This window comes from Sarcophilus harrisii, chromosome 3, assembly GCF_902635505.1.
Source record: "Sarcophilus harrisii chromosome 3, mSarHar1.11, whole genome shotgun sequence".
NCBI classification, from domain to species: Eukaryota; Metazoa; Chordata; class Mammalia; order Dasyuromorphia; family Dasyuridae; genus Sarcophilus; species Sarcophilus harrisii.
Genome location: NC_045428.1, coordinates 596867487 through 596894058, shown reverse-complemented (window position 1 = coordinate 596894058; position 26572 = coordinate 596867487). Strand labels below are relative to the sequence as shown.

General features: G+C 33.8%; 1 protein-coding gene across 1 annotated transcript; it reads right to left on the bottom strand.

Annotated features, from left to right (window-relative positions):
• Positions 1-5057: 5057 nt before the first annotated feature.
• On the bottom strand, positions 5058-26324 carry LOC100916371 (vomeronasal type-1 receptor 4-like). The gene is made up of 3 exons (XM_031961697.1): positions 26193-26324; positions 5581-6475; positions 5058-5212 (listed from the first exon to the last, which is right to left on the bottom strand). Exons 1-3 carry the CDS (start codon positions 26322-26324, stop codon positions 5058-5060), a joined length of 1182 nt encoding a protein of 393 aa, XP_031817557.1.
• Positions 26325-26572: the final 248 nt, after the last annotated feature.

Genomic DNA, 26572 nt, shown 5'->3' with positions numbered 1-26572 from the left:
CTAAATTAATATCATCTGTGCATAGTTTTATTTAACTTATTAAGCTCAGAATGTAGTGTATATTTTTTTTAGTTTTTACCAAAAATGCTTTATTTAAAACATGATAACATTTATTAGTATTACAAAATCATTAAATAGTCAAATAAAGCTGTCTAAACCTGTTTCCTATCAACCAAAACTTTTATTGTCAGTATAGGTTTTATTTTTATTTATTTATTTTTTTTAATAGCCTTTTATTTACAGGTTATATGTATGGGTAACTTTACAGCATTAACAATTCCCAAACCTCTTGTTCCAATTTTTCACCTCTTACCCCCCCACCCCCTCCCCCAGATGGCAGTGTATATTCTTATAATCTTTCTATGTTTTATTAGGTTGCAAATATTGGGAAAGTACGATATGAGATATATTGTTGAGGAAATGGTATTTTTATATCTTTGCAGATTTTGATTCTTTTTTAATTTAGACACAGTGAAATTATTAGGTGATGTGAAACTATTGTCGGGTATATTTTAAATGGGAAAAAAATAAAAGGTTACCTTTTAAAAAGAATAGAAGAGAGATTTTATTTAAATCTCCTTATTTGTAAACTTACCAAACTTCAGAAATGCCATAAACCTTTTTCAGTCCTGTGAAAGAATGCTGGGATTGGTTTATTTTGAATAGGATCCCCCAATTATACCTCTTGAACAATGTAAACAAAAAATTTTGGGAAAAAATTTATATGTGGCTTTATAGTACTGATGTGATTGATTTATGTGATGATATGTAGTTATGACAATTATGAGATTATACTTGAAAAAAATCTATCCTGAATTTACATATTGTCTATTTAATCATAATGGAGACCAGATTTAGAAATTTATTTTTATTTTAAAAGGGTTAGAAAACAATCATGAATTTATTATCTGTGGGAATTTAATTGCTTTGTTAAATTATTTTAAATGCCTTTTATATCATATGAATTTTAAACTCTATTTGAGAAAAGAAAATAATAGAAGAAAACAAATATTAAATCACGTCATTTCTGTGATTTTTTTGGAAGGTCTGAAAGCTTGTTATTTGCTAGCTCATACACTGCAGTGAGTAGTGAGTATTAATCATAACTTTATCCAAGCCTATGCTTGATTAGTGCAACTTGCTACATGAAGAAAAATCTCCAGGAACCCCAATCTAAAATTATTCCAAATTTTGATTTCAGGTTCACTGCTATCTTTGAGACAATGTTTCATTTCTTCAAGAAAAATGCTTAGCAGCTCAATGGAAGTGAGTCTAATGGATCACTGTTTACAGGAAAAGGAAAGAAAGGATGACTTTGGCAAGTTTTAAATAAGACTATCTTAGCTAAATTTCCCCAACCAGAATTAATTTTGTGTATAACTGTGTGATCCTATCATACACATGGTTGCTTATATTACTCTTACTTGAAATCAAATGGATTTAAGAATTTTTATGCTATTATACGTGTGCTGTCCTGTGACCCCTGGGAATCAGGCCTGATGAACCAGTACAGTATTAATATTATAATCGTTTTTCTGCTTCTTCCTTTTGTAGAAAATCTCTCTAACCATGCAAGTTGAGTTGTAATATAAGATACCTTGTTGCAGCTATATTTAATGCTTCTGCATTGCTTTAATACACGGGTATAGGAGACTTTATGACTTTCTGTCTGAAATTATATTCATTTCTATACCATAAAAATATGAAGATTACGATCATCTGCCTGTTGTTATATATTTCAGAACAAGATAAAATACTTGAATATTTTAAAAGCTTAAGGGAATAATTACTCAGTGATGCAACATTTGTGAGAGCAAAATATTAATCTATTGATTTGTTCAAATTAAAATCAGAAACATTTTTTTAAAACTGTCTTGAAGAAAAGAATTTCAGTGTCAGTTTACTTAGAGGATAATAACTTGCGGAATAACTTGTATTGCCTCAAAGGAACTGCAAATTTTGCTTAGGTTAATTATTTAATGTGGGATTAACACTTGTTTTTAGAGCAGGTGAAACACAAATATATCTAAATGTAAGACAATTCATTTGATTTTCACTGATAAACTGTATACAATTTGGAATTAGCCATTTAACATGTTTGCTCATGTTATCCCATTTTTGCTAGATTGGAGTATAATTTATAATATTTAAACAAGTTCATTGTGTACTAGAGGTCTTTTTATTAAAATGTACCATTTTTATGTAAGACTTAGACCCTTATTAGTTTTTACTTCTGCTAAGGAAGGAATTGAATTGGAATTCTTAAAGGAAAAAATTGGAATTAATTGAAAAAATTTGAGTGCTGAAAAGTTGCAGTAAAAATATATTTTTAAAAAAATTATATATAATTTACAATATTTTCAGAGTTCTCTCTACTTATTTAGCTTTTGATGGTTTAGTTAGTATTTGAAATCTAAAAATATATCAGGGTAACAATTTGCTAACTTACACCACTAAAAAGTATTTACAATGGAGTCAATGATAATCTAGATGGGCATGTGGCTTTCCTTTGATAAATATTAAATTTTGAAATAAAGGTTTTCATTTTACAAGTCAAATATTTTCCCTAGACTTTTGGAAACATTCTTCCTTTAGCTTGATGTCAGCAAGTTTAAATCAAATGTAAATTAAATATAGATAAAAATAGAAAAAGCAAGGCATATTCAAGAACTTGAATTCCCTGAAGTTTCAAGTGAACTATGTTCCTAAGGCAATAATTTTCTTATATCTCTGTTTTTGAAAACATCACAATAATAAGATTTGAGCTGATTTTAACTGATTATTGAAAAAAATTGAAGATATGTACCAAATTTTACTGAGATCTGTTAAAAAAAAAAAAAACCTGTACATTGCACACATTTAACATATATTGGATTAATTGCTTCTAGGGAAAAAAGCAAGGAAAAATATTTGAAACACAAGGTTTTCAAAGGGTACATGTTGAAAATGATCTATGCATATGTTTTAAAAATAAAAAAGCTTTAATAAAAAAAACTGTACCAAGAATTCTAAGAATCTACAAGAAATATGAAATCAGTAAAAATATATTATTGAAGAGGAATCTCCTATAGACTTATCCTGCTTTAAAATATCTAAGAAATTGCTACCAAAAGACCAATTGACTGCATGGGACAATTGGGATCCAAGACAAAAAGTACTGAATAAATGAATATTGAGAAAGTAATACAGGGAAACAAGAAGACTTGATATAAATTGGTGTTCTTCTATGCTCAAAAAGTTATCAAACTGTGCATACCCTTTGATCCAGCAGTGTTACTACTGGGATTATATCCCAAAGAGATTATAAAGAAGGGAAAGGGACCTGTATGTGCACGAATGTTTGTGGCAGCCCTTTTTGTAGTGGCTAGAAACTGGAAACTGAATGGATGTCCATCAGTTGGAGAATGGCTGAATAAATTGTGGTATATGAATATTATGGAATATTACTGTTCTGTAAGAAATGACCAACAGGATGATTTCAGAAAGGCCTGGAGAGACTTACACGAACTGATGCTGAGTGAAATGAGCAGGACCAGGAGATCATTATATACTTCAACAACAATACGATGATGACCAGTTCTGATGGATCAGGCCATCCTCAGCAACGAGATCAACCAAATCATTTCTAATGGAGCAGTAATGAACTGAACTAGCTATACCCAGAAAAAGAACTCTGGGAGATGACTAAAAACCATTACATTGAATTCCCAATCCCTATATTTATGCACACCTGCATTTTTGATTTCCTTCACAAGCTAATTGTACAATAATTCAGAGTCTGATTCTTTTTGTACAGCAAAATAATACTTTGGTCATGTATACTTATTGTGTATCTAAGTTATATTTTAATATATTTAACATCTACTGGTCATCCTGCCATTTAGGGGAGGGGGTGGGGGGGTAAGAGGTGAAAAATTGGAACAAGAGGTTTGGCAATTGTTAATGCTGTAAAGTTACCCATGTATATATCCTGTAAATAAAAGGCTATTAAATAAAAAAAAAAATTGGTGTTCTTGGTGATTATTTTACTTCATGGGCTTTTGCTTTTCAAGCATTTATGCCGACCAAGTTTTCTCTGGTGCCTTGAAACATGCAGATCTCCCTTTTGAATTGAGTCTAATGGTTTTAGGTATTTTTATTATGGCTTATGCTACGGGTAATTAGCTATCTTATTCTTTTTCAACTTTTCATTATTTATTGTGTTAAAGCCTAATTTTAACTTTTGCCAAAAAAAAAATTTATTTTATACACCAAACTGTTGATAACGATGATATTAAATATCTCACAGAATTATATTATAGATAAGTGATCTATAAGACATAGGTATCTCTCATGGATAAAAGAGGAAAATGAAATGATCAGTATAAGTTCTGTGTCATTTTCCTTTTGATCTTATTTGCAAGTAATTAATTTTTTCCTCCAACTGCTTTTGATTTATTACACCTTAGTTAAGGTTTAATAAGTTTAAGTTAAAGAATAAAGTTAAGTTAAAGAACCATAAGTTAAGGTTGAAATTTAATTCAGAATTCAACTGGCCTGTAAATATGAAATTGCATAAACCCAGCCCTCCTGCTAATTTCTGATTTCTCCTTGCCTCAAGGAATTTAGACGATCTTGGGAGATGCATGTAAACTCAAGGGAGGAAGGCCTTATAACTTTATGCCTTCAAGTTATCGTTCATGGATATTTGGTCGATTATCTTGCCTTTGGACTCTGTGGACAGAAAGAAGAGTTTGTTGCTAGCCTCAAACTTGTTAGTTTTTGTGCTTTAGCACTATACCATTTCAGTTGCCCTCAACTATATGATATCACTTCCCTTATTCTGTTCTTTGTTCTACACCCCTCAAAACTACAAAAGGTAAACTATCCTTTTGCTTTTGGTCCTTGCCATAAATGGAGGCAATTTATTGAACCATTTATTGGAAGACAGTAAGCTTCTTTGAATAAAAGTTATCTTTTGCAAAGAATTGCCTCAGTTTCTCCTTTTGTTTAATTTAACTTCTGATATAATATACTCCTTATACCAGTCTCAGTGAGGGGCCAATTTTACAAAACTTCTATGTTTCTCCAAATCTCGCTTCTCTCTTTTTGTAGATCACTGGTAAAATATAAAATTTCCCCCTTACTTCATAGGTAGAAGCAATTGATAGATATTTCTCAACAGTCCCTCCATTATCGGTACAAACTGCTTTGCTTAATAACCCATTAGAATCTATGAAAAACACAATTTCTAAAGTAGAATGAAAACATTTAATTTCAGAAATGAGAACTCAAAATACATTAAGGAAAAGAAACAAAAAGATTCATAATAAAAGGACATCTGAATAGTCTACATGTGAAGTGTATAAAAAGTGTTTTCAATCTTTGAAGCTCTCTATATATGTTGAAATAATGAAGATTATAGTTATTATAAACATCCTTTTTAATTTCTAAAACCAAGAATTGTTTTATCATTTTATGTGCTGACCTGCTTCCATTTGTACTTAAAGATACCTACTTACGAGTTGAAATCAGATACTTAACAGTGGTACACCTAGGGGAAAAAAGAATCTTGGAATCTTTTCTTTTTCCAGAATGAGCAAAAGAAAAGGAGAATTTTGGAATCACAACTGATAAGCACAAATGGACTTATTGCTGGAAAACATGAATCCAAGAGTGCTGATATGGAAAGCAACCATTGAGAATATTTATCAAAATGAACATGATAAAATGAAAAAATTGAATTGATTGAGTAGAAGGAGACATAGGTGCTCATCAACACTAAGATGGTGTAGGTAGCTCTAGTCTCAGGGGACCTTCTTGACAACAGGTTAGGGCTGCGAATATGCTGGACTTGTTGATGATGTCTTTGCAAGAGAAGCACTAAGTACCCACTAGTAATGATCATAAAACTCACACACAGAAAATCAGGAATAGAGTATATAATTAATAATAATGAGGCATCAAATGAATTTAGAGTAGAATCTGAACAGAATCCCAAATTCCATATCCTTGTGATGTTACTGTTTCCTCTAAAGTTCTGCACATTCCCAAGCATGAATATATTTGCCAGTATATGTAGGATCCAGCAGAAAAGACAGGAAGGGAAAATACACTTTGAAGTATGGGTTTTAACTTCTGACAGTATGGAACAGGTAAAGGGACTGATGGTAATAATCTGAAAACCACTCAGAAGGCAAGTGATAGTGACAGAAAGACCACGGGCCACTCGGTGGAGGAAAACAATAAATCGACAGCTGACAAGATCCAGGAAATTTTTCAGCCCTAAACCAACCATTGTCTGAGGGATTCCCTTGGAAACAAGTCCTATGGAGTTGGCCAAGACCAAGTGGAACAAAATGGAGTCTATGGGCCTCAGTTTTCTTCCAGTGAGGAAAGCAAAGGCACAGTGGCAAAAGATAAAGAAATTTCCCAGTATACCAGCTCCTGTCTGGATGAGGAAGATGATACCTAGAACTAAGTAAAAAGAATACTTCTATCACTGACTGAAGTAGGACTGTTTTCCAATACAGAAGAAAAAAAGGAAGGAAAGAAGCAAGGAAGGAAGCAAGGAAGGAAGGAAGGAAGGAAGGAAGGGAGAGAATGAAGGAACAAATAAAGGAGGAGAAATGGGGGAGAAGAGTGGAGATGAAGGGAGAAAGGGCAAGAAGGAATTTTCCAACATTCTTAAAGACTATTATTGAGAATGAATCAGATTTGTGACACTCAACCTGATTTGTATTTACTGAATATCTGAAAGTAAACAGAGTGCAGATTCTGAAATGTAGAAGGTAATATTGGGGAAGCACCATCATTTCACCAGGCCATCAGAAGAATTTTCTTTTTCAGTCACTGAGTAATCAAAAAAGCTATGAAAATGCTCAATTTAAATCCAAATGTCCAGAATGAAAGAAAGTTAGAACAATCCACTACTGAAATAGGCAAAAATTCAACATTAATGTATAATGATAGAGCTCAATAGACTATTAAAAAAAAAACAGATCTAATACCTATATGAAGATCAATTGAAGGAAAATGCATAATGTAAGTAAATATGGAAGAAAACTATGCATTATTCATGTGATGGGACAAAAGTATGTAAATATATTTGGAAATGGAAGAATCCGCTGTTATACTTAAGATAATATTGTTGTCTAATAAATAATCATTATAAAGATAACAAAACAATTCATATTGAAATCTTTTAATATACTATACTATCACAATAAAAGATTAATTAAAAATAATAACATTACATCAGACACCAGCAACACATATAACATATAAAAATCTCTAGGATGCTGTTAATATGAAAAATTGATCAAAATTTATGATACTGAAAAATCTGTGAGAATAAGAAATTTAATTATGAGTATGTGGTTAAATATTAAAAAATGTGTACTGACTGAAGATAGGACAACAGTAGCCAAGGCAACATAAAAGATAGACAAATATAATAAAAAAATTTTAAATTAAAATAAGTATTTAGAAGAGAAATTGAAATGAGAAGTAATTCTGAAATAGTTTACTTTTTAAAATAGGGGAAACTCGACCAAGGTTTAAAGGGAGAAAAAAGATGTTAAAATATGGCTAAATGAAAGCTATTCAAAAAATATTCTGTGAAAACTGATAGTTAAATAAGTCTGCTAATTTGAGATATTTAAAACACCAAAATATACTTAGCAAAAAAGTAGATGGCATAACTAGGCTGATCATAGAGCTAGTCTATTCTAGTAGAATTCCCCAGACTAATTTCTAAATTAAAAGCCACAAGATTCAAAAAGTATAAGGCTACTTGACAGAATAAAAAAAGTCATATCAAAAGTCCTACAAACATAGTTGACAAAAGAACCTGGAAAACACAGGGGAAACAAAAGTTGAGAGGCAGCATTTGCTTTATCAAGCTTGCAAAAGTATATTATGCCAGAATATATTTAAACAATCCATGGAGCCCTGTAGTATTATACAGATAAAGATTTTTTTTTCCCCTAAGTAACAGAAACACATTCATTTAAGAGTAATCTCTGACAGAGTGGTTTTGTGACCCGTGGCAAGAATACACGCTTTCATCATGTCATATACCTCTCAGACTCAAAAGCAGAAAAGGTATGGTTCTGTATTTGGAAAGCAAGCTCCTCACTGAAAGTTGTTTTAATTTACTTAAAGTAGACAATGGTTCTGACTTTTTATCATGGTCAATCATTGTCCCATCTCCCATTGACACTTAAGATTAGCTCCCCAGAGAATATTGTCTCTTCAGTTACCTAAGGATAACTCTAAAGGACTGGAGTTATTCATGAGTCTCTGCTATGTCTTCTATAAAGGCCTGTTGACATAACACAATAATCATTTGGAAAAGATATTTTCTAAGAAGATGCAACAAAAAAAGAATCTTTATAATACTAGTGATTTTCTAGAGATACCATTTCTCCCAATAACTCTGCCATTGACTGTAGTTGGAGGTGGAATCCTGATAGCTTTTCTCTGATAGCTTTTCCAGTCAGCTGATTATTGCTTTCTTGGACCTGTATTCACTGAAGTTCAGTAAAGAGTAAACAGAAGAGAAATAAAAGTAATATGTACTTATAGAGCATCTGCTGACTCAGTGGGAAAAGGGTAGTTGCTCAATATTCTCATTCACTAATTCCCAACCAAGCTACTTCACTCACTTCTAAGAAAGGATATCACTGTTTTATGTAAACACTGTTTTGACTTATAATTATTAAACCTGTTTATTCCTTAATCAAATAGCATACTTTTTTAAACTACTTGCACAGCCCTCAGAGCTACATAATGTCTAGAAATAAGCTTGCCAAGCTCCACTTACAAGAATGAGTGAAACCAGGAGATTTCAGTGGATTCTTTATAACCCATCAAGGAAAGAAGTAACCATGTTTTTGGTTAGTTTAGTTAGTTTCATTAGTTAACCATGTGACTATAATTCTTTTTTTTTTTTTTTAAAAGCTTTATATTTTCAAAACATATGCATGGATAATTTGACAACATTGACCCTTCCATAGCCTTGTGTTTCAGATTTTCTCCTCCTTCCCTCCACCCACTCCCCAGATGACAAGCAGTTCAATATGTATGCTAAAACATGTATAAACATATTTATACAATTCTCTTACTGCACAAGAGAAATCAGATCAAAAAGAAGAAAGTAAATGAGTAAGAAAACAAAATGCAAGTGAACAATAACAAAAAGAATGAGAATGCTATATTGTAGATCCACATTCAGTTCCTACAATCTTTTCTCTAGGTATAGATGACTGTCTTCATCACAAGATCATCGGTACTGGCATCAATAATCTCATTGTTGGAAAGTGACTATAATTCTTAAAACTGCTATTAAATTATATGTGGTGGAGAAAATGGGATATCTTAGAGCTTAAAACATAACAGATTTTAATCTGTCCATCATACCTAAAACATGCTCTACTTGCTCAAAAATATTCATATTTATATTAAATAATTAATATAAAATATCCCTCAATTTCAGAGGGGGAAATTTTTTTACTAATCAAATATTTTAACTTTGGATACAGAATACAAAAGATTTAATTTTATAAAGTTATGTGTCTAAATATGCTCATACTTATATAAAATAATATATGTGAACTATCAAAGTAGAAGATAGAGGTAACAAGAAAGAGAAGGTAAGGAAAAGATGGAGAGAAAGATATCTGGATGTATTTCTTGGAAAAATAGGGAAAATTTAGAGATTACTTTTTATGGAAGGCAAAACACACATGAAATTAGTCTTAGATATTCTGTACAGATTAGGTGCTTAATATTTGACCTTCTATCAGCGGTCTGGTTTGACACAATCCTGCCCTGAAAGTAGCAATACCAGAAAAATATTTGTATGCAGATACCATTGTCTTGTTTTTTTTTTTTTAGCACTCCTAGGAAAAAACTTCTGAATTAAAAAAATAAACTAAGAAATTTCAGTTTATGAAAAACAGAAGACACTCTGAATTGTCTTTGGAGATTGAATATATATTACTGAAGTCATAATAGAGCCACTTTAGTTTATAATGTCATAGATTTCTACAGAAAGGTAATGAAGCTCTGTCTCTGTTTCTACCAGTCTCTGTCTCTGTCTTTCTGTGTCTGTCTATCTTGTTTCTGTCTCACCATCTCTGTTTTTCAGCCTTCACCTCTAGACAGAATCAGGAATAAAGATACAGTTATATCTTTTGAACTGTTCAACATTTCATCTGAAATGTTCTCATTTTTTTTCTATCCTTTGACTTTGGATGATCAGAGTGCATATAAAAGGATGTCTGCCAAAATTGGCAATCCACAGTACAAAAAAAAAAAAAAAAAACCAGAACTAATAACATATATTTTCTCACACAGAAATGAAAAAGAAATGTAGCTTTGATATTTTTATTCTCTTTAAAAGTTCAAGGTAGAAAAATTTTTCTTGTGGTCCTGAATTCCCACATCCAGCAGTATCATAAGAATTTAGACAAAACCAAAAGAAAAACAGAACAAAGAAGCTAACAGTAAATAGAGAGACAGTTTAAATTAAGTGACCTCTCCAAATGAACAATCCATCTTTTTCTATGGCCTTTTCATTTGAAAATCCTGTTAATAGGTAAATTTATCCAGTTCAAAGGCTCTGTAACTTTCTTTTTGCTAAATTAAATTATTCAAATTATTCTTATAACAAAAGATTAAGAATTTTATAGGTAATTCTGATTACCCATGGAGGCTAGACATAAAATGTTTCACCCTGAATTTTAATGTACTTAAGACTTGCCTTATTCTGTTGTTTGTTCATGGTTTCTTATAAGCTCAGATTAAACCAGAATCTCTGAGGCCATCTTCACTTTAGTCTAGTCTACTCTGGATGTAGACTGAAGCTGCTATAACAAGGCTACCTTGAAAGGATCAAAATAATAAATTCCAAAAGAAAACTTTCTCTCCAGAATTTCACCCACGAGCCTGGAAGACATTCTTCCAGTACATCACTGTGCATACTCAGCCCTTCACTTCAGACAGATTTTTATAAGTTGTCTTAATCGGTTTGGATATAATTTTGGCTTCAAAATTTTAAAATAGTATCATTCAAGCAAAAAAGTTTTTTTTAAATAAAATGTTGTTTATTACTCCAGAGGACAAAAAAGGTTGAACTTAACAGGAAGTTTAGAAGGAATTAGAAACCTTACCTAAGTAGTCCACCTCTGATGAGCTGGTTTCATTTCCATCACTCTGTGGCCTCAAAGAAGTTGCAGTCATCCCATTTCTAAGCAGTTGAGGAAATTTTAACTTTGGTTCCAGGAGAAACATAAGGGAATCTCATCTGATAAACTGATCAGTTAACTGGAAGTGAATCATTTCAAAGACAAACTGAAAAGGAGACAAATTTATTTGAACTCACCCAAGGATATTATTCACAGGAAAGTGATTTGTCTTTCTTTAAGTAAACTTTGGGTCCTCATACTCACTCCTTTCTGGAAAGGACTGAGTCAATAAGCACTAATCTGCCAAGGTTGTAGTTAAATAATAATACTTTTCAAAGGAGGAGGAAAGAAAAAGGAGGAAAAGAGAAACTTTAGACAGATATTTGGTATTCAGAAAGCAAAATAAATAACACTGGGAACTAATATGATTTTTGCTCAAGAAACAAAAAAGGAAGATGAACTTTTAGAAAGTTTTATGACTGTTACATATGCAGTTAATTCAAAAATGACAACATAGAAAGGATTTTCCATTCCATTTTACTGCAGGAATAGATGGCACATATTTTTAATTCTCCTTCTGGGGAATGAATTGGATGACCCAATAGTTCACTTCCCACTGTATATCTATCAATAAACAAGAAGTAGAAATAGAATGAAACATTCCTTGCTGAGCCAATGATCCATGAATCTATGAAATAAAAGGGCATAGATATGAAGAAAATGGGTTGAGGATTAAAAATACACTTGACAGAATGAGTACAAGGGGCTACAAACAGAATTCAAATCAAGAAGATTAATCAGGAGCACACTGCAGCAGTCTAAATGGCTGCAATAGAGACTTGGACTAGGAGAGAAGACCTCCACAAAGAAAATGTCTTACTAGGATTCTGAAGGAAAATACCAGAGCCTTCTTCGGAGTGCTTTCTCTATTGGCAGCAAATACAGGTCTTGGATCCCATTCTGCCTTCCCATTTGTCTACAAGAGAAAATGTATTGCTCTTCCTCTAGGTCACTAAGTAAGTATCATATGTAGGAACCCAGTCACCAGGCTGGTTCTATCACTCAAAGCAAGAATATGCAAAGAGGCAGACAAAAGTTACTTATAGACTCAAAGTAACTGCTGCCTCCAGAGACGTGATTATCTTGTCAGCTGTTGAGATAAAGGAGCATTGACTTCATGGGATTTCAGAAGTGTCACTGAAAATTTGGACTTTTTCTCAGGTGTAAATAATTATCAACTATTTTATTAATAATCACACAACTACCAACAGTTAAGTCATTAATAATAAATAAGGTCAAAAAATAAATTAAAAAGTACAGCTGGGTGCAGCTTGAGAGAGAAACTTTTTCAGATTCCCAAGGAGAGAGGGATTTGAAAGTTTACCAAAATGAACAAACACAGAAAGAGACTTTGGCCACAAAAAGTTACTATAGTGGCAAGAAAGATCAAAATACACACTCAGAAGATAACAAAATTAAAGCTCCTACATCTAAAGCCTCCAAAAAAAATCAAAATTCGTCTCAGATTATGAAAGAGCTCAAAACAAATTTTGAAAATCAAGTAAGAGAACAGAGGAAAAATTAGGAAGAGAATTGAGAGTGATGTAAAAGGAAATTAAAAAAAAAACTAATGAAGAGAAGAATGCTTTAAAAGCAAAATTGGCCAAATGGGAAAGGAGGTACAAAGGCTCCCTGAGGAAAATGATTACTTAAAAGTTAGAATTGAGCTAATGGAAGTTAATAACTTTATGACACAAGACACAATAAAGCAAAACCAAAAACATGAAAAAAATATAAAAAAATTGTGAAATTTCTCATTGGAAAAATATCTGACCTTGGAAATAAATCTAAGAGATAAATTTAAAATTATTTGTCTACCTGAAAGTCATGATCAAAAAAAGAGCCTGGATAGCATCTCTCAAGAAATCATCAAGGAAAACTATCTTGATATTCTAGATCAAGAGGAGAAAACATAAACTGAAAAATCCAGCAATTATCTCTGGATAGAGATTCCAAAATAAAATCTCCCAGAAATGTTTAGAGCCAAATTCCAGAGCTCTCAAATCACGGAGAAAAATATTGAAAATATGCAGAAAGAAACAATTCAAGTAGAGTGGATCCACATTCAAGATAACATAAGATTTAACAACTTCTACATTAAAAGACCAGAGGCTTTAAAATAGATAGCAGATTTCAGATAGCAGTTTCAGATAGCAGTAGAGCTAGGATTACAACCAAGAATCACCTACCCAACAAAACAGAGTATTATTCCCTTTTTGGGGAAAAGGTAGCCATTCAGTGAAATAGAGGATTTTCAAGAATCCATGACGAAAAGACCAGAAATGAATGTAAAATTTGATTTTCAAATGCAGAACTCAGGAGAAACATAAGGAAATAATGAGGAAAATGATATTAGGGAATGGCTGAATAAACTGTGGCATGTCATTATGAAGAAATATTATTGTACAATGGGAAAGGATGAGTAAAATGTTCTGAGAAAAATGTATAAAATCCTCCATGAACTCAAAGTGAAATACATTGTGTATAAAGTAATAGCAATATTCTGGGATGGTCAGCTATGAATGACTTTGCTATTCTCAGCAGCAGCATCTCCATCTACTCTGAAGGACTTATGATGAAAAATCCTATCCATACAGATACAGATATCATTTACAGAAAAGGAACAGATTGTGTCTGAATACACATTGAAGCATACTGTCTCTGTGTGTGTCTATTTCCTCTCTCTCTCGAGTATTTTTAACGGGGGAAAAAATTCTTTTACAATATGACTTTTGTGAAAATGTTTTGCAAAACTTCACATGTGCTTTCTTAATGAGAGTATTGGTAATGTTAAGGGAGAGAATCTGGAACTCAAAAGTTAAAAAAAAATGTAAAAAGTTATTTTAAATGCAACTGGGGAAATGTTAAGTAAATTAATAAAAAAATAAAAAAGAGAATAGAGCTGAATAGAAAATTTGATTTTCAAATACAGAACTCAGGAGAAGCCTGAAGAGGCAGGAAAGTGAAATCATAAGGGATTTAATAAGGTTTATATGTTTACATTTCTAGATGGGAGGATGGTATTTATATCATTAGAACTTTCTCATTATTATGACAGTTAGCAGGAGCATATATATACATATATATATGTATATGTATATATACTCACACCTGTGCTTTAACTGTATATATATATACATATAGATATATCAAGATTATATATATATATATATATATATATATATATATATATATACACAGAGCACAGGTGTGAGTTGAATATGAAAGGACTATCTCAAAAAAATGAAATTAAGGGGTGAGAGACTAGAAAAACACTTTTACAATGGAGGGAAAGTGAAATGTACAGATGTTGTGATACAGGAGTCCCCTGCCAGTGGCTACTGGAGATCTAACTCAGAGCAGTAGAATGGAGTCTTCATGTGAGAGGATGATGATGATTCAAGGAGACTGGGAGACAGTTGCGTTGTCTGACATCTCTCCTCTTTCCTCTGCCTCCAATTTATCTCATTCCCAGTCCACAAGCAACACCTGTGTCAGTAAAGGCTGCTTTGCAACTCCTTCAGATGCTATGATTCACAGCTGTGGAGGCTCTCAAAGAATTGACCTGCCCCTTCACCTAGGCATGGTCCTTAACACAAAGTAATAACAATGTTGTTAGATCATCAGCTATGAATGACTTCGCTATTTTTAGCAACACAATGATCCACAACTTTTGCAAAGGACTTATGATAAAAAAAAAAATCCTAGACATGCATATAGAAGGAAAAGACTGTCTGAATATCAATTAAGCATTAAAAATAAATAAATACACATTTACACACCCAGTGGTACAGCATTCAAATTCTTAGAGGAGTTGTAAGAAAAATAAAAAGCAAAACTATACTAGTAGGAGATTTCAACCTCCCTCTTTCAGATCTAGATAATTCTGACAACAAAATAAACAAGAAAGGCTTTAAGGAAGTGAATGGAATTTTAAAAAAGAAATTTTAGACCTTTGGAGAAAATTGAGTGCAGATTGAAAGAAATATGTCTTTTTTCAGCAGTATATAGCATCTACACCATCCACATCCAGAGAATGAATGTAAATCAACATATGCTATATTCACAGTTTTCTTCTTTTTCTTCTCTCTAGGTTTTTCCTTTTTGTTCCAATCTTTCTTTCCCACGTTTCATGTTAGAATCCTTACAAGCTGTTAAGTCATTAGAATTGATAGAGACAATAATTATCTAATTTAGCATGGTTCAGTATGATTGATCTGATCTTACAAAGAGATGTTATGGGCCAGAACTTGGAACAAGGTGCTAAGTGGAACTGATAGACACAATGCTTGTGTTCATACCTTCAGAGAGCTCATATAAGCAAGAAGCTCTCAGGGCCAAAGGGCACTCTGGGACAGACACAGAGGCACTCTGGGAGAGCCAGAAGCCCTGTCTCAGAGGCAAGACATATTCATTCCAACTTTCACCTTGGTGCTGGCTGGAGATATTTGGAAGAAGAGAAGCTGAAGCTGGCAGAGGACTCTGGGAGGAAGCCCACAAGCCCACTCTCGGAGGTGAAGTCAGATTCATTCCATCTTCCATCTTTGTGCTGGCTGGAGGCTGAAGAAAGCAGAGGCAGAAGCAAAGGACAAAGCTGCAAGAGCTCTTGGAGAAATAAACATTTGGATTTTATCAACTGGCTGTATTTGAAGTGATTATTACTTGGAACAGAAACTAAGGCTGCCTCCAGAAAACCTCCCCAAGAAACCTGCTCCCAAAGAGAACCATTATATTTTAAAGAAGAGAACACCAGTTTGATATGAAAATGTTTAAAAAATGGATGTATATGTATAACCAAAAAGAAATGTTGTCTTACATATAACTGGGAAAACTTTGGTAAATATTAAATTTTGAACAAGAAGGACATGTTACACTTCAGATTTTTAAGGTTTTTAAATTTTTTTTCTTTTTTAGAATTATTTTTAATAAACTACATTATTTGGAAAAAGAAACTGCAAGGGAGTATTTAAGAACTTAAATTCTTTGAAAGTTCAAATAAACTATTAGTTTCTAAATTAATGATATCCTTATAGCTCTGTTATAGATACTATCAGAAATATAATATTTTACTGATTTTTAACTATTGCAAAAGAAAATTGTAAGAGGGTTATTAAATGGTACTGAGATGTGTTTTATGAAAGACTGTAGCAAGAACTTCTAGTCATCTATAAAAGAAGTGAAACAAGAAAAACAATCCTGAGGAACAAGTGCACCCTTTGGAGTTATCCTGAGGATGAGACAAATTCCAGAATATACAAGAGAATTACTAACAGACAACCAGTCAATAAAGTGGAACATCTAAAATCAAAGATGAAATGTGCTGATTACATGGACCTTAGGAATGAATTACTGGGATTCAAGAAGACTGTAAGTTAATGTTGTTGATCACCTTGTATTATTTTGGGATTACATTTCACAATTGTCTAAGTTTGCTAAGTTTTCTCATTTCTATGAGACGTGCAAATCTATCTTTTAATTTTTTTAGTTTATCCATTTTAATACACATTGTTTTATGAATTATGTTGGGAGAGAAAAATCAGAGCAAATGGGAAAACCCATGGGAGAGAGAAAAAAAACAGAAAAAAAGTGAACATAGTATATGTTGACTTACATTCAGTTTCCTTAGTTTTTTCTCTGTTTGCAGATGGCATTTTCTGTCCAAAGTCTATTGGGATTCCTTTCGATCACTCAAAATTGGAAGGAAACTCAAGAAACCATCTAACCCATTCCAAATCTGAAAAATAATATCCTCTACAATATACCTGGTATAATAATTTTTGGTTAACTTTATTTGATCTCCAGTCAAAAGGAAGAGGTTAACTTTTCAGATAGTCCATTGTTCTTTATCTAGAATTGTTAGGAAAGATTTCTTTTATGTAGACTAAAATTTCTCTAATGTATTTATTCCTCAATCAATCAGTACTTACTAAGTGGCCCTATATTTCAAATTTTATTCCCATCTCTCGGCTCTACTTGTCTCACTTCTACCCTATGAGAATGTACAGATTATTTTTCATGATAGGCATCTGATTGACAAATACATATTATTTATTCCTTGTAGATTCTTCCTTTTATTTAGTTCATGACAGAAAAAAAACAAAAACATCTGGAAAGTCTCATTTGTGAATTTCCATATGGAAAATTTTACTTTCTGAACCTCAAATAATGAAGTAGTTCCCCTTTTTAAGCCAAAAAGATGATTTGGATCATTTCTTCAAGAAGTGAACAAATCAAGCTATCAAATATTGCAGAAATCAAATATCTAAAAGAATCTTATCAATATCAGTAATAGCTATTCATTGTCATTGAAGAGTCTTGACTCCTCAGATACTGTATAGCAGGAGGAATAATTCAATTCAACTACTTCTCTGATGTTTCAGTATTTCAATAATCATTCTGACATACATTATAACTTCTGATCATTGTATGGGCAATTTGTTTCTATTTAATTTAATTCAATGCATGTCTACTAACAGCTTACAAGGGTAAAGTTCTAGCTGCTGGGGTTTCAAAAACAAAATGAAAAGAAGTAAAATAAAATTTTTAAATGAAATAAATAAAATAAATCATAGCCACATACTCCCCCTATAATTTTCTACTTGGTGTAATTTTATGTATTCTCATGAATTGGCATTTCACCCTGAAAGCACTGAGTGGCCAAACATATGAATTTATAGAGGCAGTAATTGAGTGTAAGTGAAGTTAATGAGTCTGAGGAAGAATATTTAATATAAGCCCAATCAACGCCAGTGGTTTCTCTCCCTTTCCTCTATTCAAAATTTAAGAGATTAAGAAGAGCAGTTATATACATAAAATACAGAAATCTTCTAGTTACTACATTTTTTTCTGAGGGTAACGGTAAAAGATGATTTGTACTTTGTGGTATGTATTCCTGATTGTCAGGAAAAAGTAGTTAATGCTTATTGGTATGAGATGTGGAGAAAAAAACAACATCAAAACAATGTCACAAACAGCTTAATAAATCCTCTATAGACAGAAATTAGTGAATGAGAACCAAAGTGAAGAGAGCTGACCTGAAAACTCTGTTTAAATCAAAAAACTTTTCTTCAATTCAAGGTGCTTAATTAACAAAAAAAAAGTTGGTATATGGTTATTTCCTCCTTTCTGTGCCAGTTCACAAACCCAACAATTGAAGACCTATTTATATTGAGGATGTTCAAACACCTCAGAGAAAATTCTCACAGTGATTCAATAGATAACTTAACAAACTTAACAAACTTAACAAACAATAAATTGGGTGATCTAGTGAAAGAACTAAATAGTGTGGAAATTCATTTAAAAATCCATCATTGTGGTTGGATATCCTCATTTAAAAATTTCTATAAATAGGTCAATTGATCCAATTCAAATAACACTACTTCTTTTTATTGCTATGAAATGAAATTAGCCATAGAGTATTCCCAAGCCATATATGACAGACACAATATTAAGAATCTTATAGTTGATCCTGGATCAACCATGCAAATTGGCAATAAAAATGCTCCACCATAAATTTCAATTTACTCTTAGGTTTAGATTTAGTCTGTTGATTAGTCAGGATTTACTTTATCCTCAAACTAAGCCAGAGGCTGTCTGAAAAGATTGCCTTAACTTCAGTCTAGTTTATCCTTGTAGAATGAAGCTACTACAACAAGGTCAACTTGAAAAAATCAAAATAAAAAGATTTAAAGGAAAACCTATCCTCAGGCTTTCTCTTAGGGACCTAGAAGATATTCTTCAAGTAAATAATTACTGTTCATATTCAGCCACTCACTCAGAAAGATTTCTATAATTTTGTCATTGGAAATGGCCTAAATCATCTCATTGTTGAAAAGAGCCATGTCCAGCAAACCGATGTCTTTGAGAAATTAAATTTCATTTTACCCTATTTAGATTTTAAATTTACTCACTTGTTATTTAATGCATCAATAAAGAAGCATGTGTAATATTGTCATTTAAAAATATTTTGATTACAATAAGTCAAAATAATTAGTTTCCTTTATAATATTATGTTCTTTATTTTATGCACCTGAAAACATTCTTCTGAGAAAAAGGTTTAGGTTTGACCAGACTGACAAAAGGATCCAAAAGCCAAAAAAAAAAAAAAAAAACCAATAAGAATCCTGGCTCCCATCTTTTCCAACAAGTTATACCTCCCACTACTGTTTAAAAAGTGATTTCTAGTTTATAAGCAACATGCTAATTATCTAATTTCTGAAGTAGGTATGTCATGTTCCTGGCACTATAAAAGCAATGGAGGGGGGAGGTAGAATGGATAGATCAATGATGGGCCCTGGAGTCAGAAGGACATGATTTCAAATACAGGCTCAGATATTTACTAGTTTGTGACCCCATACAACTCACTTAGACCTAATTTCCTTCCCCCCCAAGAACTAAAAAAAAAAAAAAGTACAAGAAATGAAAAGTAAAGAAGATGAAAAGACAAAAGTGAACCAGTTCCTGCCCTCAAAGAGCTTACATTCTAATACAGGAGACAACATGAGCATAAATAAGGGTGAGCAAAATAAATTCAAAATTAATGCAACAGAGTTTGAAGACGGAGAACAAGATGAGTGAATGGAGGAATCAGAGGTAATGAGGTCATTTTAAATGATTCCCAAAGGAGCTTCCTACTCCAAATTAACCTTCATTCAAATAACTGGTCATGAGTTTGCTTGTTGGCTTGGTTTTAAAAATACCTTGTAACCATTTCTGATTGTCACATCATATTTTTGACTCATTTTAAGGGAATAGTCCACGAAAAAGCACAGAATCTTCTTATATCATTCATCTAGCTAAGTTCTCCATCTGGTGCTTGTATGATTGATTTTTTGAGTTCGGATCGAGAACTTTACATTTATACTTACTAACTTTCCCCTTCTATGATCCCTCTCTTCCTTTAAGAAGCACTCAAATTCTGTCTTCTAGCATGAAGTCTTTCCTGATGTCCTCCAACTGCTAATATCCTCCCTCCCAAATGACCATAACCTTAACTACTTTGAACATGGGTATATAGGGCAGCTAGGAGGTGCTATGGATGGAGCACTAGACCTAGAGTGAAGCCCAAACATTTATTAGCTGTGGGACCCTGGACAAGTCACTTAACCCTATTTGCCTCAGTTTCCTTATCTGTAAAATGAGCTAGAGAAGGAAATGGCAATGGAATACTCCAGTATGTCTGCCAAGAAAACCCTAAATGGAGTCATAAAAAGTTAGACATGACTGAAAAACTCAGCACAGCTCTTTTTAAATAGGTTTTTATTTACAAAACATATGCATGGGTAATTTTTCAACATTGACCCTTGCAAAGCCTTCTGTTCCAACTTTTTCCCTCCTTCCCTCCTCCCCCTCCCCCAGATGGCAGGTAGTCCAATACATGTTAAATATGTTAAAGCATATGTTAAATACAATATATGTATACATATTTATACAGTTATCTTGATGCACAAGAAAAATTAGATCTAGAAAGAAAGTAAAAAGAAACCTGAGAGGGAAAACAAAAATGCAAGCAAACAGTAACAGAAAGACTGGAAATTCAGTACAGCTCTTGACAGAGATGAGGCACTTAATTTTGGCTGGTGATTGATAAACCCTGGCATCCAAGTAGGAAGTGTGTTTGCCATCTCTGATAGGCTGACCTTCATCTTCCTGCTACCTGTATCCCCAGATCCCCAAAGTTTGGAGAAAGACTCCAAGCATCCATGATGCCCCCCCATCATTAAAGAACCTGAGTTCTTCACTTTTTTTAGATGACCTCGACCCCTTGGAAAATCAGACTGCTGAAACCTGTAGACTACGCCTTAGAAGAATGTTTTTAAGTGCATAAATTATATAAAATATATATGACTGCAAAGGAAACCAATTATAATGAAATAGTTATCAATATATGTATTTATATAGTTTAAAAATATATGTAAATACAAAACAATATGTGAATTGTGTTTGTTGTGTATGTAGCATGCATCCCCAAATATATATGTGTATATACATATATATATATACATCTATATGATATATTTATATGTATATGTATAGTCCTTGCAGTCCAAATTCAGAACTCCTGCCCTAGAAGGGAGGGACTTAAGTCAGTTGAATGAAGTCTCATATTAAATACTTACTATCTGCCAAGCATTTGGCTAAACAAGCTGGTACAAAGACAAAAGCAAAGATGGAAGCTAATGCTGTCCAGTGGAATTAACATGTTCTAAATAAAGTCAAGGGATCTGGGAGCCGAGCTTCAGCTGCAATGACAAGAAGCTGACACCAGGTGGCGTACTGTCCAATCAGTAATTACCAGGATTTTGTCTTTTTTCCTACCTTAAACTTCATTAAATCTCAGAGCTGGAAAAGGCCCGGATATCACTTGGTCCCACCTGAGGGCTTCTCCCTGTCTACTCAGCTCCAGTCACAGAATCCAAGAATCCATCAGTAGGCATCCCGCAACTTCCTGGGATGGGATCTCAGCATCTCCTATTTCTCATAGTCTATTAGAGAGATCTGATTGCTAAATTCTCACGCAGAGCTAGAAAGGGGCCCTGGAACTTTCAGGGACTGGCTCTGCTGGGGGCCAAGAAGAATAAGTGTCATCAGTCTCTCTCTCTTTCACATTTCTGCCTAATACACAGAATTGTAGGTTTAAGGCTGACAGGCCCTTTAGAGATCACCTGGTTCCTCTCTCTCATTTTACTGATGACTAAACTGAGACCCACTGAAATAGTGTCAAATTTTAGATAAAACACAGAATTTAAATCCAGGTCCTCTGACTCCAGAACCATTATTCTTTGTACTTTATCACCTAATGATCATGTCCCCTCTAAGTCTTGTCAGCTCTAGGTAAAACAATCCCATTTCTATGCTAGAGAGGAAGCCAGATAGGAAGAGTGATAATGAGTGGATTTTGTAGAGCTCTCCCCACTGAGGAAACTCCATGTATCACTTTCTCTCTAACAATCTTATAGACAGTTGCCTTTAGTATTGAAAGGTTACATCATTTGCCCCGGGTTACCCAACCAGTATGTATGTGTTTGGCCAGTCCTGAACCTGTCTCTGTAGCCAATTCTCTATCCCTAAATAAAAATTCTATGTTTCTTCTAGAATCACAGCCAGAAGCTGTGAAATTACCTCCTTTTGCTTCCTATTCTTTGCCCCAGGGCTTTTTAAACTTTTTCTACCCAAAAATTTTATATGTAACCCCAGGCATATAGTGGATATCCAAAAGAGGCACGCTAATCAAACGTTTTCTGATAATAGATCCTAATTTCATGATCCCTCAATTCAGTAACAGACCCTAGATGAGGTCCCAACCCATACCTTAAGAAGCTGGGCTTTACCCTACCAGCCACTTTAGCAAAGTCATGAGATGAAGGGCTGAAGGGCATTAATGTAAATCTAACCTAAGTCCTCTGTCTTGTAGAAGAAGAAATTGAAATTCTGAGAGGATGTGGAGGCCGGTCCAAAACAAATGGAGTCTCTCCCAAAGTCACAGAAGTAGTAAGAGGTAGAATTTGAAGCCAGATCTTTTGGGATATTACCTTCATCACCTTCTTATAGTCTCCAGTTTGCTATAAAACTCACCTCAGGAAAGAGGAGCTCACCCCTGGCCTCCTCTTCTCAGGTCCTGATCATCTTGTTGAGGTAAAATTACAAATCAAGCCAGCACCAGCAATTCCAGTGTCTATTCATTCTTCTGAACTTCTGGTCCTGGCTCCAATCACTAACACAGAGCTCCTGGGGTCCACTCAGGCTCTCCCAATGTCAGCCACATTTGGGAAATGAAATAATAGTAATATTATTATTATTGTTGTAACCACTCATATTTTTATTTCTATAACTCTTTCTTTCATTTGTTTTTATACCACCTTCAGTTTTAACTATATCCCTTCTCAGAAATCCAAGAACATCCCTTGAACCAGAAAGAGTGCACATCCTAACTGTGGCCATTTAAGACAGGAAGTAAATGAGAAGGAATAAGTAATAAATTCTGATGAAGACTTAGAGGAAATGACTGAAAAGTGATGTTACTTCCTAAGTTAAAATGTATATTACTAAGCAATTTAAATTAGTTATGTTGATGTTTAATTAAAAAAAAAGACCAAAAAGTTTAATAAACATGTAATAAGGACCTACTATGTGCCAAGTGCTTTACAAATATTATCTCATTTGATCATCACAACAACCCTGAGAGGTAGATGCTACTATCTCTTTAATTTTATAATTGAGGAAACTGATGCTAATAATGATAATATTTATTAGTGCTTACTACATGACAGGCACTATGCTAAATGCTTTAAAATTAGTATCTGATTTGATCCTCATAATAACCCTTGAAAATATTATTACTATCCCACTTTACAGATGAGGGAACTGAGGTAAACAGAGGTTAAGTGATTTGCCCAGGTTCACATAGCTAGCAAATACTTCAGGCTGGATTTGAATTTAGCTCTTTCTGTCTTTAAATACAGAGCTCTATGTACTACAGAACCTAGCTGGAGAGATGATAAAAATAGAGCGAAGGAAACAAGTTATCAGTGATCTCTCAATTGCCCCATGTGATGGTCTTTTCTCAGTGTTCATGTTTCTCAGCCTCACTGCTCTATTTGACACAATGGATCAAACTCTCTTCCTGTTCCTGCCTCCACCCTGGGTTCTCCTGACACTTCACTATTCCATTCCCCCTCTCTCTTAATGGCTTATCACTGTCCTGTTCCCTAACTATAGGTGTTCTCCTAATGCTCAATCCTGGCCCTTCCCTCTCTAAAATCTTTCTCTTGGTGACTTCATCAATATCCATGGGTTTAACTATCAACTCCAATAATAATAATAGCCAGCCCTAGGATATTTCCTGAGCTCCAGTAATTCACCACCAATTGTCTGAATTACATTTCACATTTAAACTACTGAGGACACCTCAAACTCAACATGTCTAAGCTACAACTCCTTCTCATCCCCTCCTCCAAACAAAAAATACATCAGCGTGCTGGTAAATATGCTTAGTTACTGGTTCTTGGGAGGAGGGAGGAAGCTGTGTATGACAAACTTTTAAATTTAATGTGCAATTTTAACATTCTCCATTTCTTTTTTAAGACTAGAAAATCAATAAAGCAAAGCCATAAACTAATTCTGACTTTTCCAAGATATAAGAACAGCACATCTCTGCCCCAGATCTCCCTATTACAGCAGAGGACACCATCATCCTTGCAATGTCCAAGTTCTGACCTCAGGACTTAGTCTCCCTCATCCCACATCAGTCACCAAATCTGCTCCTTCTGCCTTCCCCAAATCTCTCAAATCCAATCCCTTTTCTCCATTCACAGCTATCCTGTTTGTTTAGGCCCTCATTACCCCCACTTAAATTATTCCAATAGCCTTCTAATTGGTCTCTCCCCTATTCAATAAATCTCTCACCACTCCATTCCATGCTCCATGTAGTTTCCAAAGCAATTACTCCTTAGGAACAAATCTGTCCATGTCACTTCCCTACTCAATCAACTCCAGGCTCCCAAATGCCTCTAGGAAAATTTATAAACCCTCTGTTTAGATTTTAGAGCTCCACACAATTTCTAGCCTTTCTAGCCTCATATACAATACTCTCTTCCCTCACTCTGATCAAACTGATCACCTCTCAGCTCCTCAACAGATCCCTTCTCCATCCTCTCCACCCTGGTTGTACAGCACAAACACCACCACAAGGCTTTCTTGATTCCTACTGTCAATGTTTCACTTTCATCCATGACCATTGGACACAGTGATTTTGTATTTGCATTTATGCTCTTTATATTTATTGTGAATCTACTTATAAGGGTACTGGCTCCGGCACAATCCTGCCCAGATCTACCTGCTTATTACAATCAACGACCTCCAAAGTCAAGTCCAGGAGCCAGCATCATGTCCTATCCAGCCCAGAGCTTCTTAAACTTTTTTCACCAGTGACTCCTCTTTGCCCAAGAAATTTTTAGGTGACCCCTGGTGTATAGGTATATAAAATAGGTGTACAAATCAAACATTTTTAAATAATAAATCATAATCACAACTCCCACATTACATTATAAGACGGGGTAACATCCCAGTTTTAAGAAGCTGGCATCAAACCCACCCCATGCACACTGAACAACTTTGAGAGCATTGTTTCATCTTCTATTTCTATCTCCAGGACTCAGCACACAGTAGGTGCTTATGGACTGAATCATTGATCACTGGCTGTAATATCAGAAATTATAGCAGGAATTATCAAAACTATGTGACACTAAATAAAAAAAACATATACTATGTTACATTATACATGTATGTTATCAAAAATATATATTATTGAGGGAAATGATTATTAATAACCAATGATTTGGGGAAATCCAGAGTTTCCCCATTTTTCAAATGTCCTAATTTCAAAACCTCATCTTTTGAATGGACATTAGTAATAATGAGATTGGATTAAATTTCTAATTTCTTGTATAAATATATTAAAACATTTGTGTATATAATTGCCATAAAATGAGTTAAAAACAAAGACTAGTGCTTAATTATTTCAAGATTATAAAACACTGGTTCAGGAATGCCTACCAAGTAAAAATAGTTATACACATGTCTGAATGTATATAAATATATATACATACATATACTTATGTATATATATATATATACTTACATATATTAATGTAAATATAAATATACATACATATAAATTGTACACATAATTATATGAAAATTTAGAAAAGGACACAAATAGGGTGATTTTATTTCTTGTGAAGATAATGCTGACATTTTTTAAATTATAAAAATAATAAGATATGAAAAGGGAGCATGGGAAGGAGGGGGTTTGTCCTTATATATTTGAAATTTGTGGAATTTAATGGTTCAAAAATGTACTTATTTATTTTTAAGTGGGGAAGATGGGAGATGAAATGACCATCCAGGTAGAAAAATCTAGTAGGTGACTAAGTGTAAGAAGGTGGAAAGAAAGATCGGTACTAAGTGGGTTGCTGTCTCCCAGAAAGCAGAGGCTTCTGGGAGACAAAACTGCCAAGACTTGTAGTTGATTGGAGGGCCCAAAGCAACCAACTCTGCAGCCAAATTCGCACGACACTGAGTGGTCGGCGCCATTTCTAAGCGTTATTAATGACAGGAAAACTTCATTTTTTGATGATTTCTTCCTGCGAGGAGAAACACCCACTCGCTTCCGCTTTGAGGCAGGATGAGCATCATGCCCACTTTGGCAGGCTTAGGGCAGGACATCCACCACTTTTCCCAGAGAAAAGCAGAAGGGCAGATTCTAAGGAGTGAGCCCACAGAAATCCCCCCCTTCTGCCCTCCGACCCCCACCCCCGCCCCTGCCCCATCTCTTTCACAAA

Excerpts from the sequence above, each read along its gene's own strand:
- LOC100916371 (XM_031961697.1), bottom strand. The coding sequence starts at position 26,324 with ATGGCGCCGACCACTCAGTGTCGTGCGAATTTGGCTGCAGAGTTGGTT. Across the intron at positions 6,476-26,192 it reads GGGAGACAGCAACCCACTTA|AAGTATTCTTTTTACTTAGT; the intron begins GTACCGATCTTT and ends AGTCAGTGATAG. Across the intron at positions 5,213-5,580 it reads CAAAATTCTCCTTTTCTTTT|ATTCTAATGGGTTATTAAGC; the intron begins GCTCATTCTGGA and ends TGTTTTTCATAG.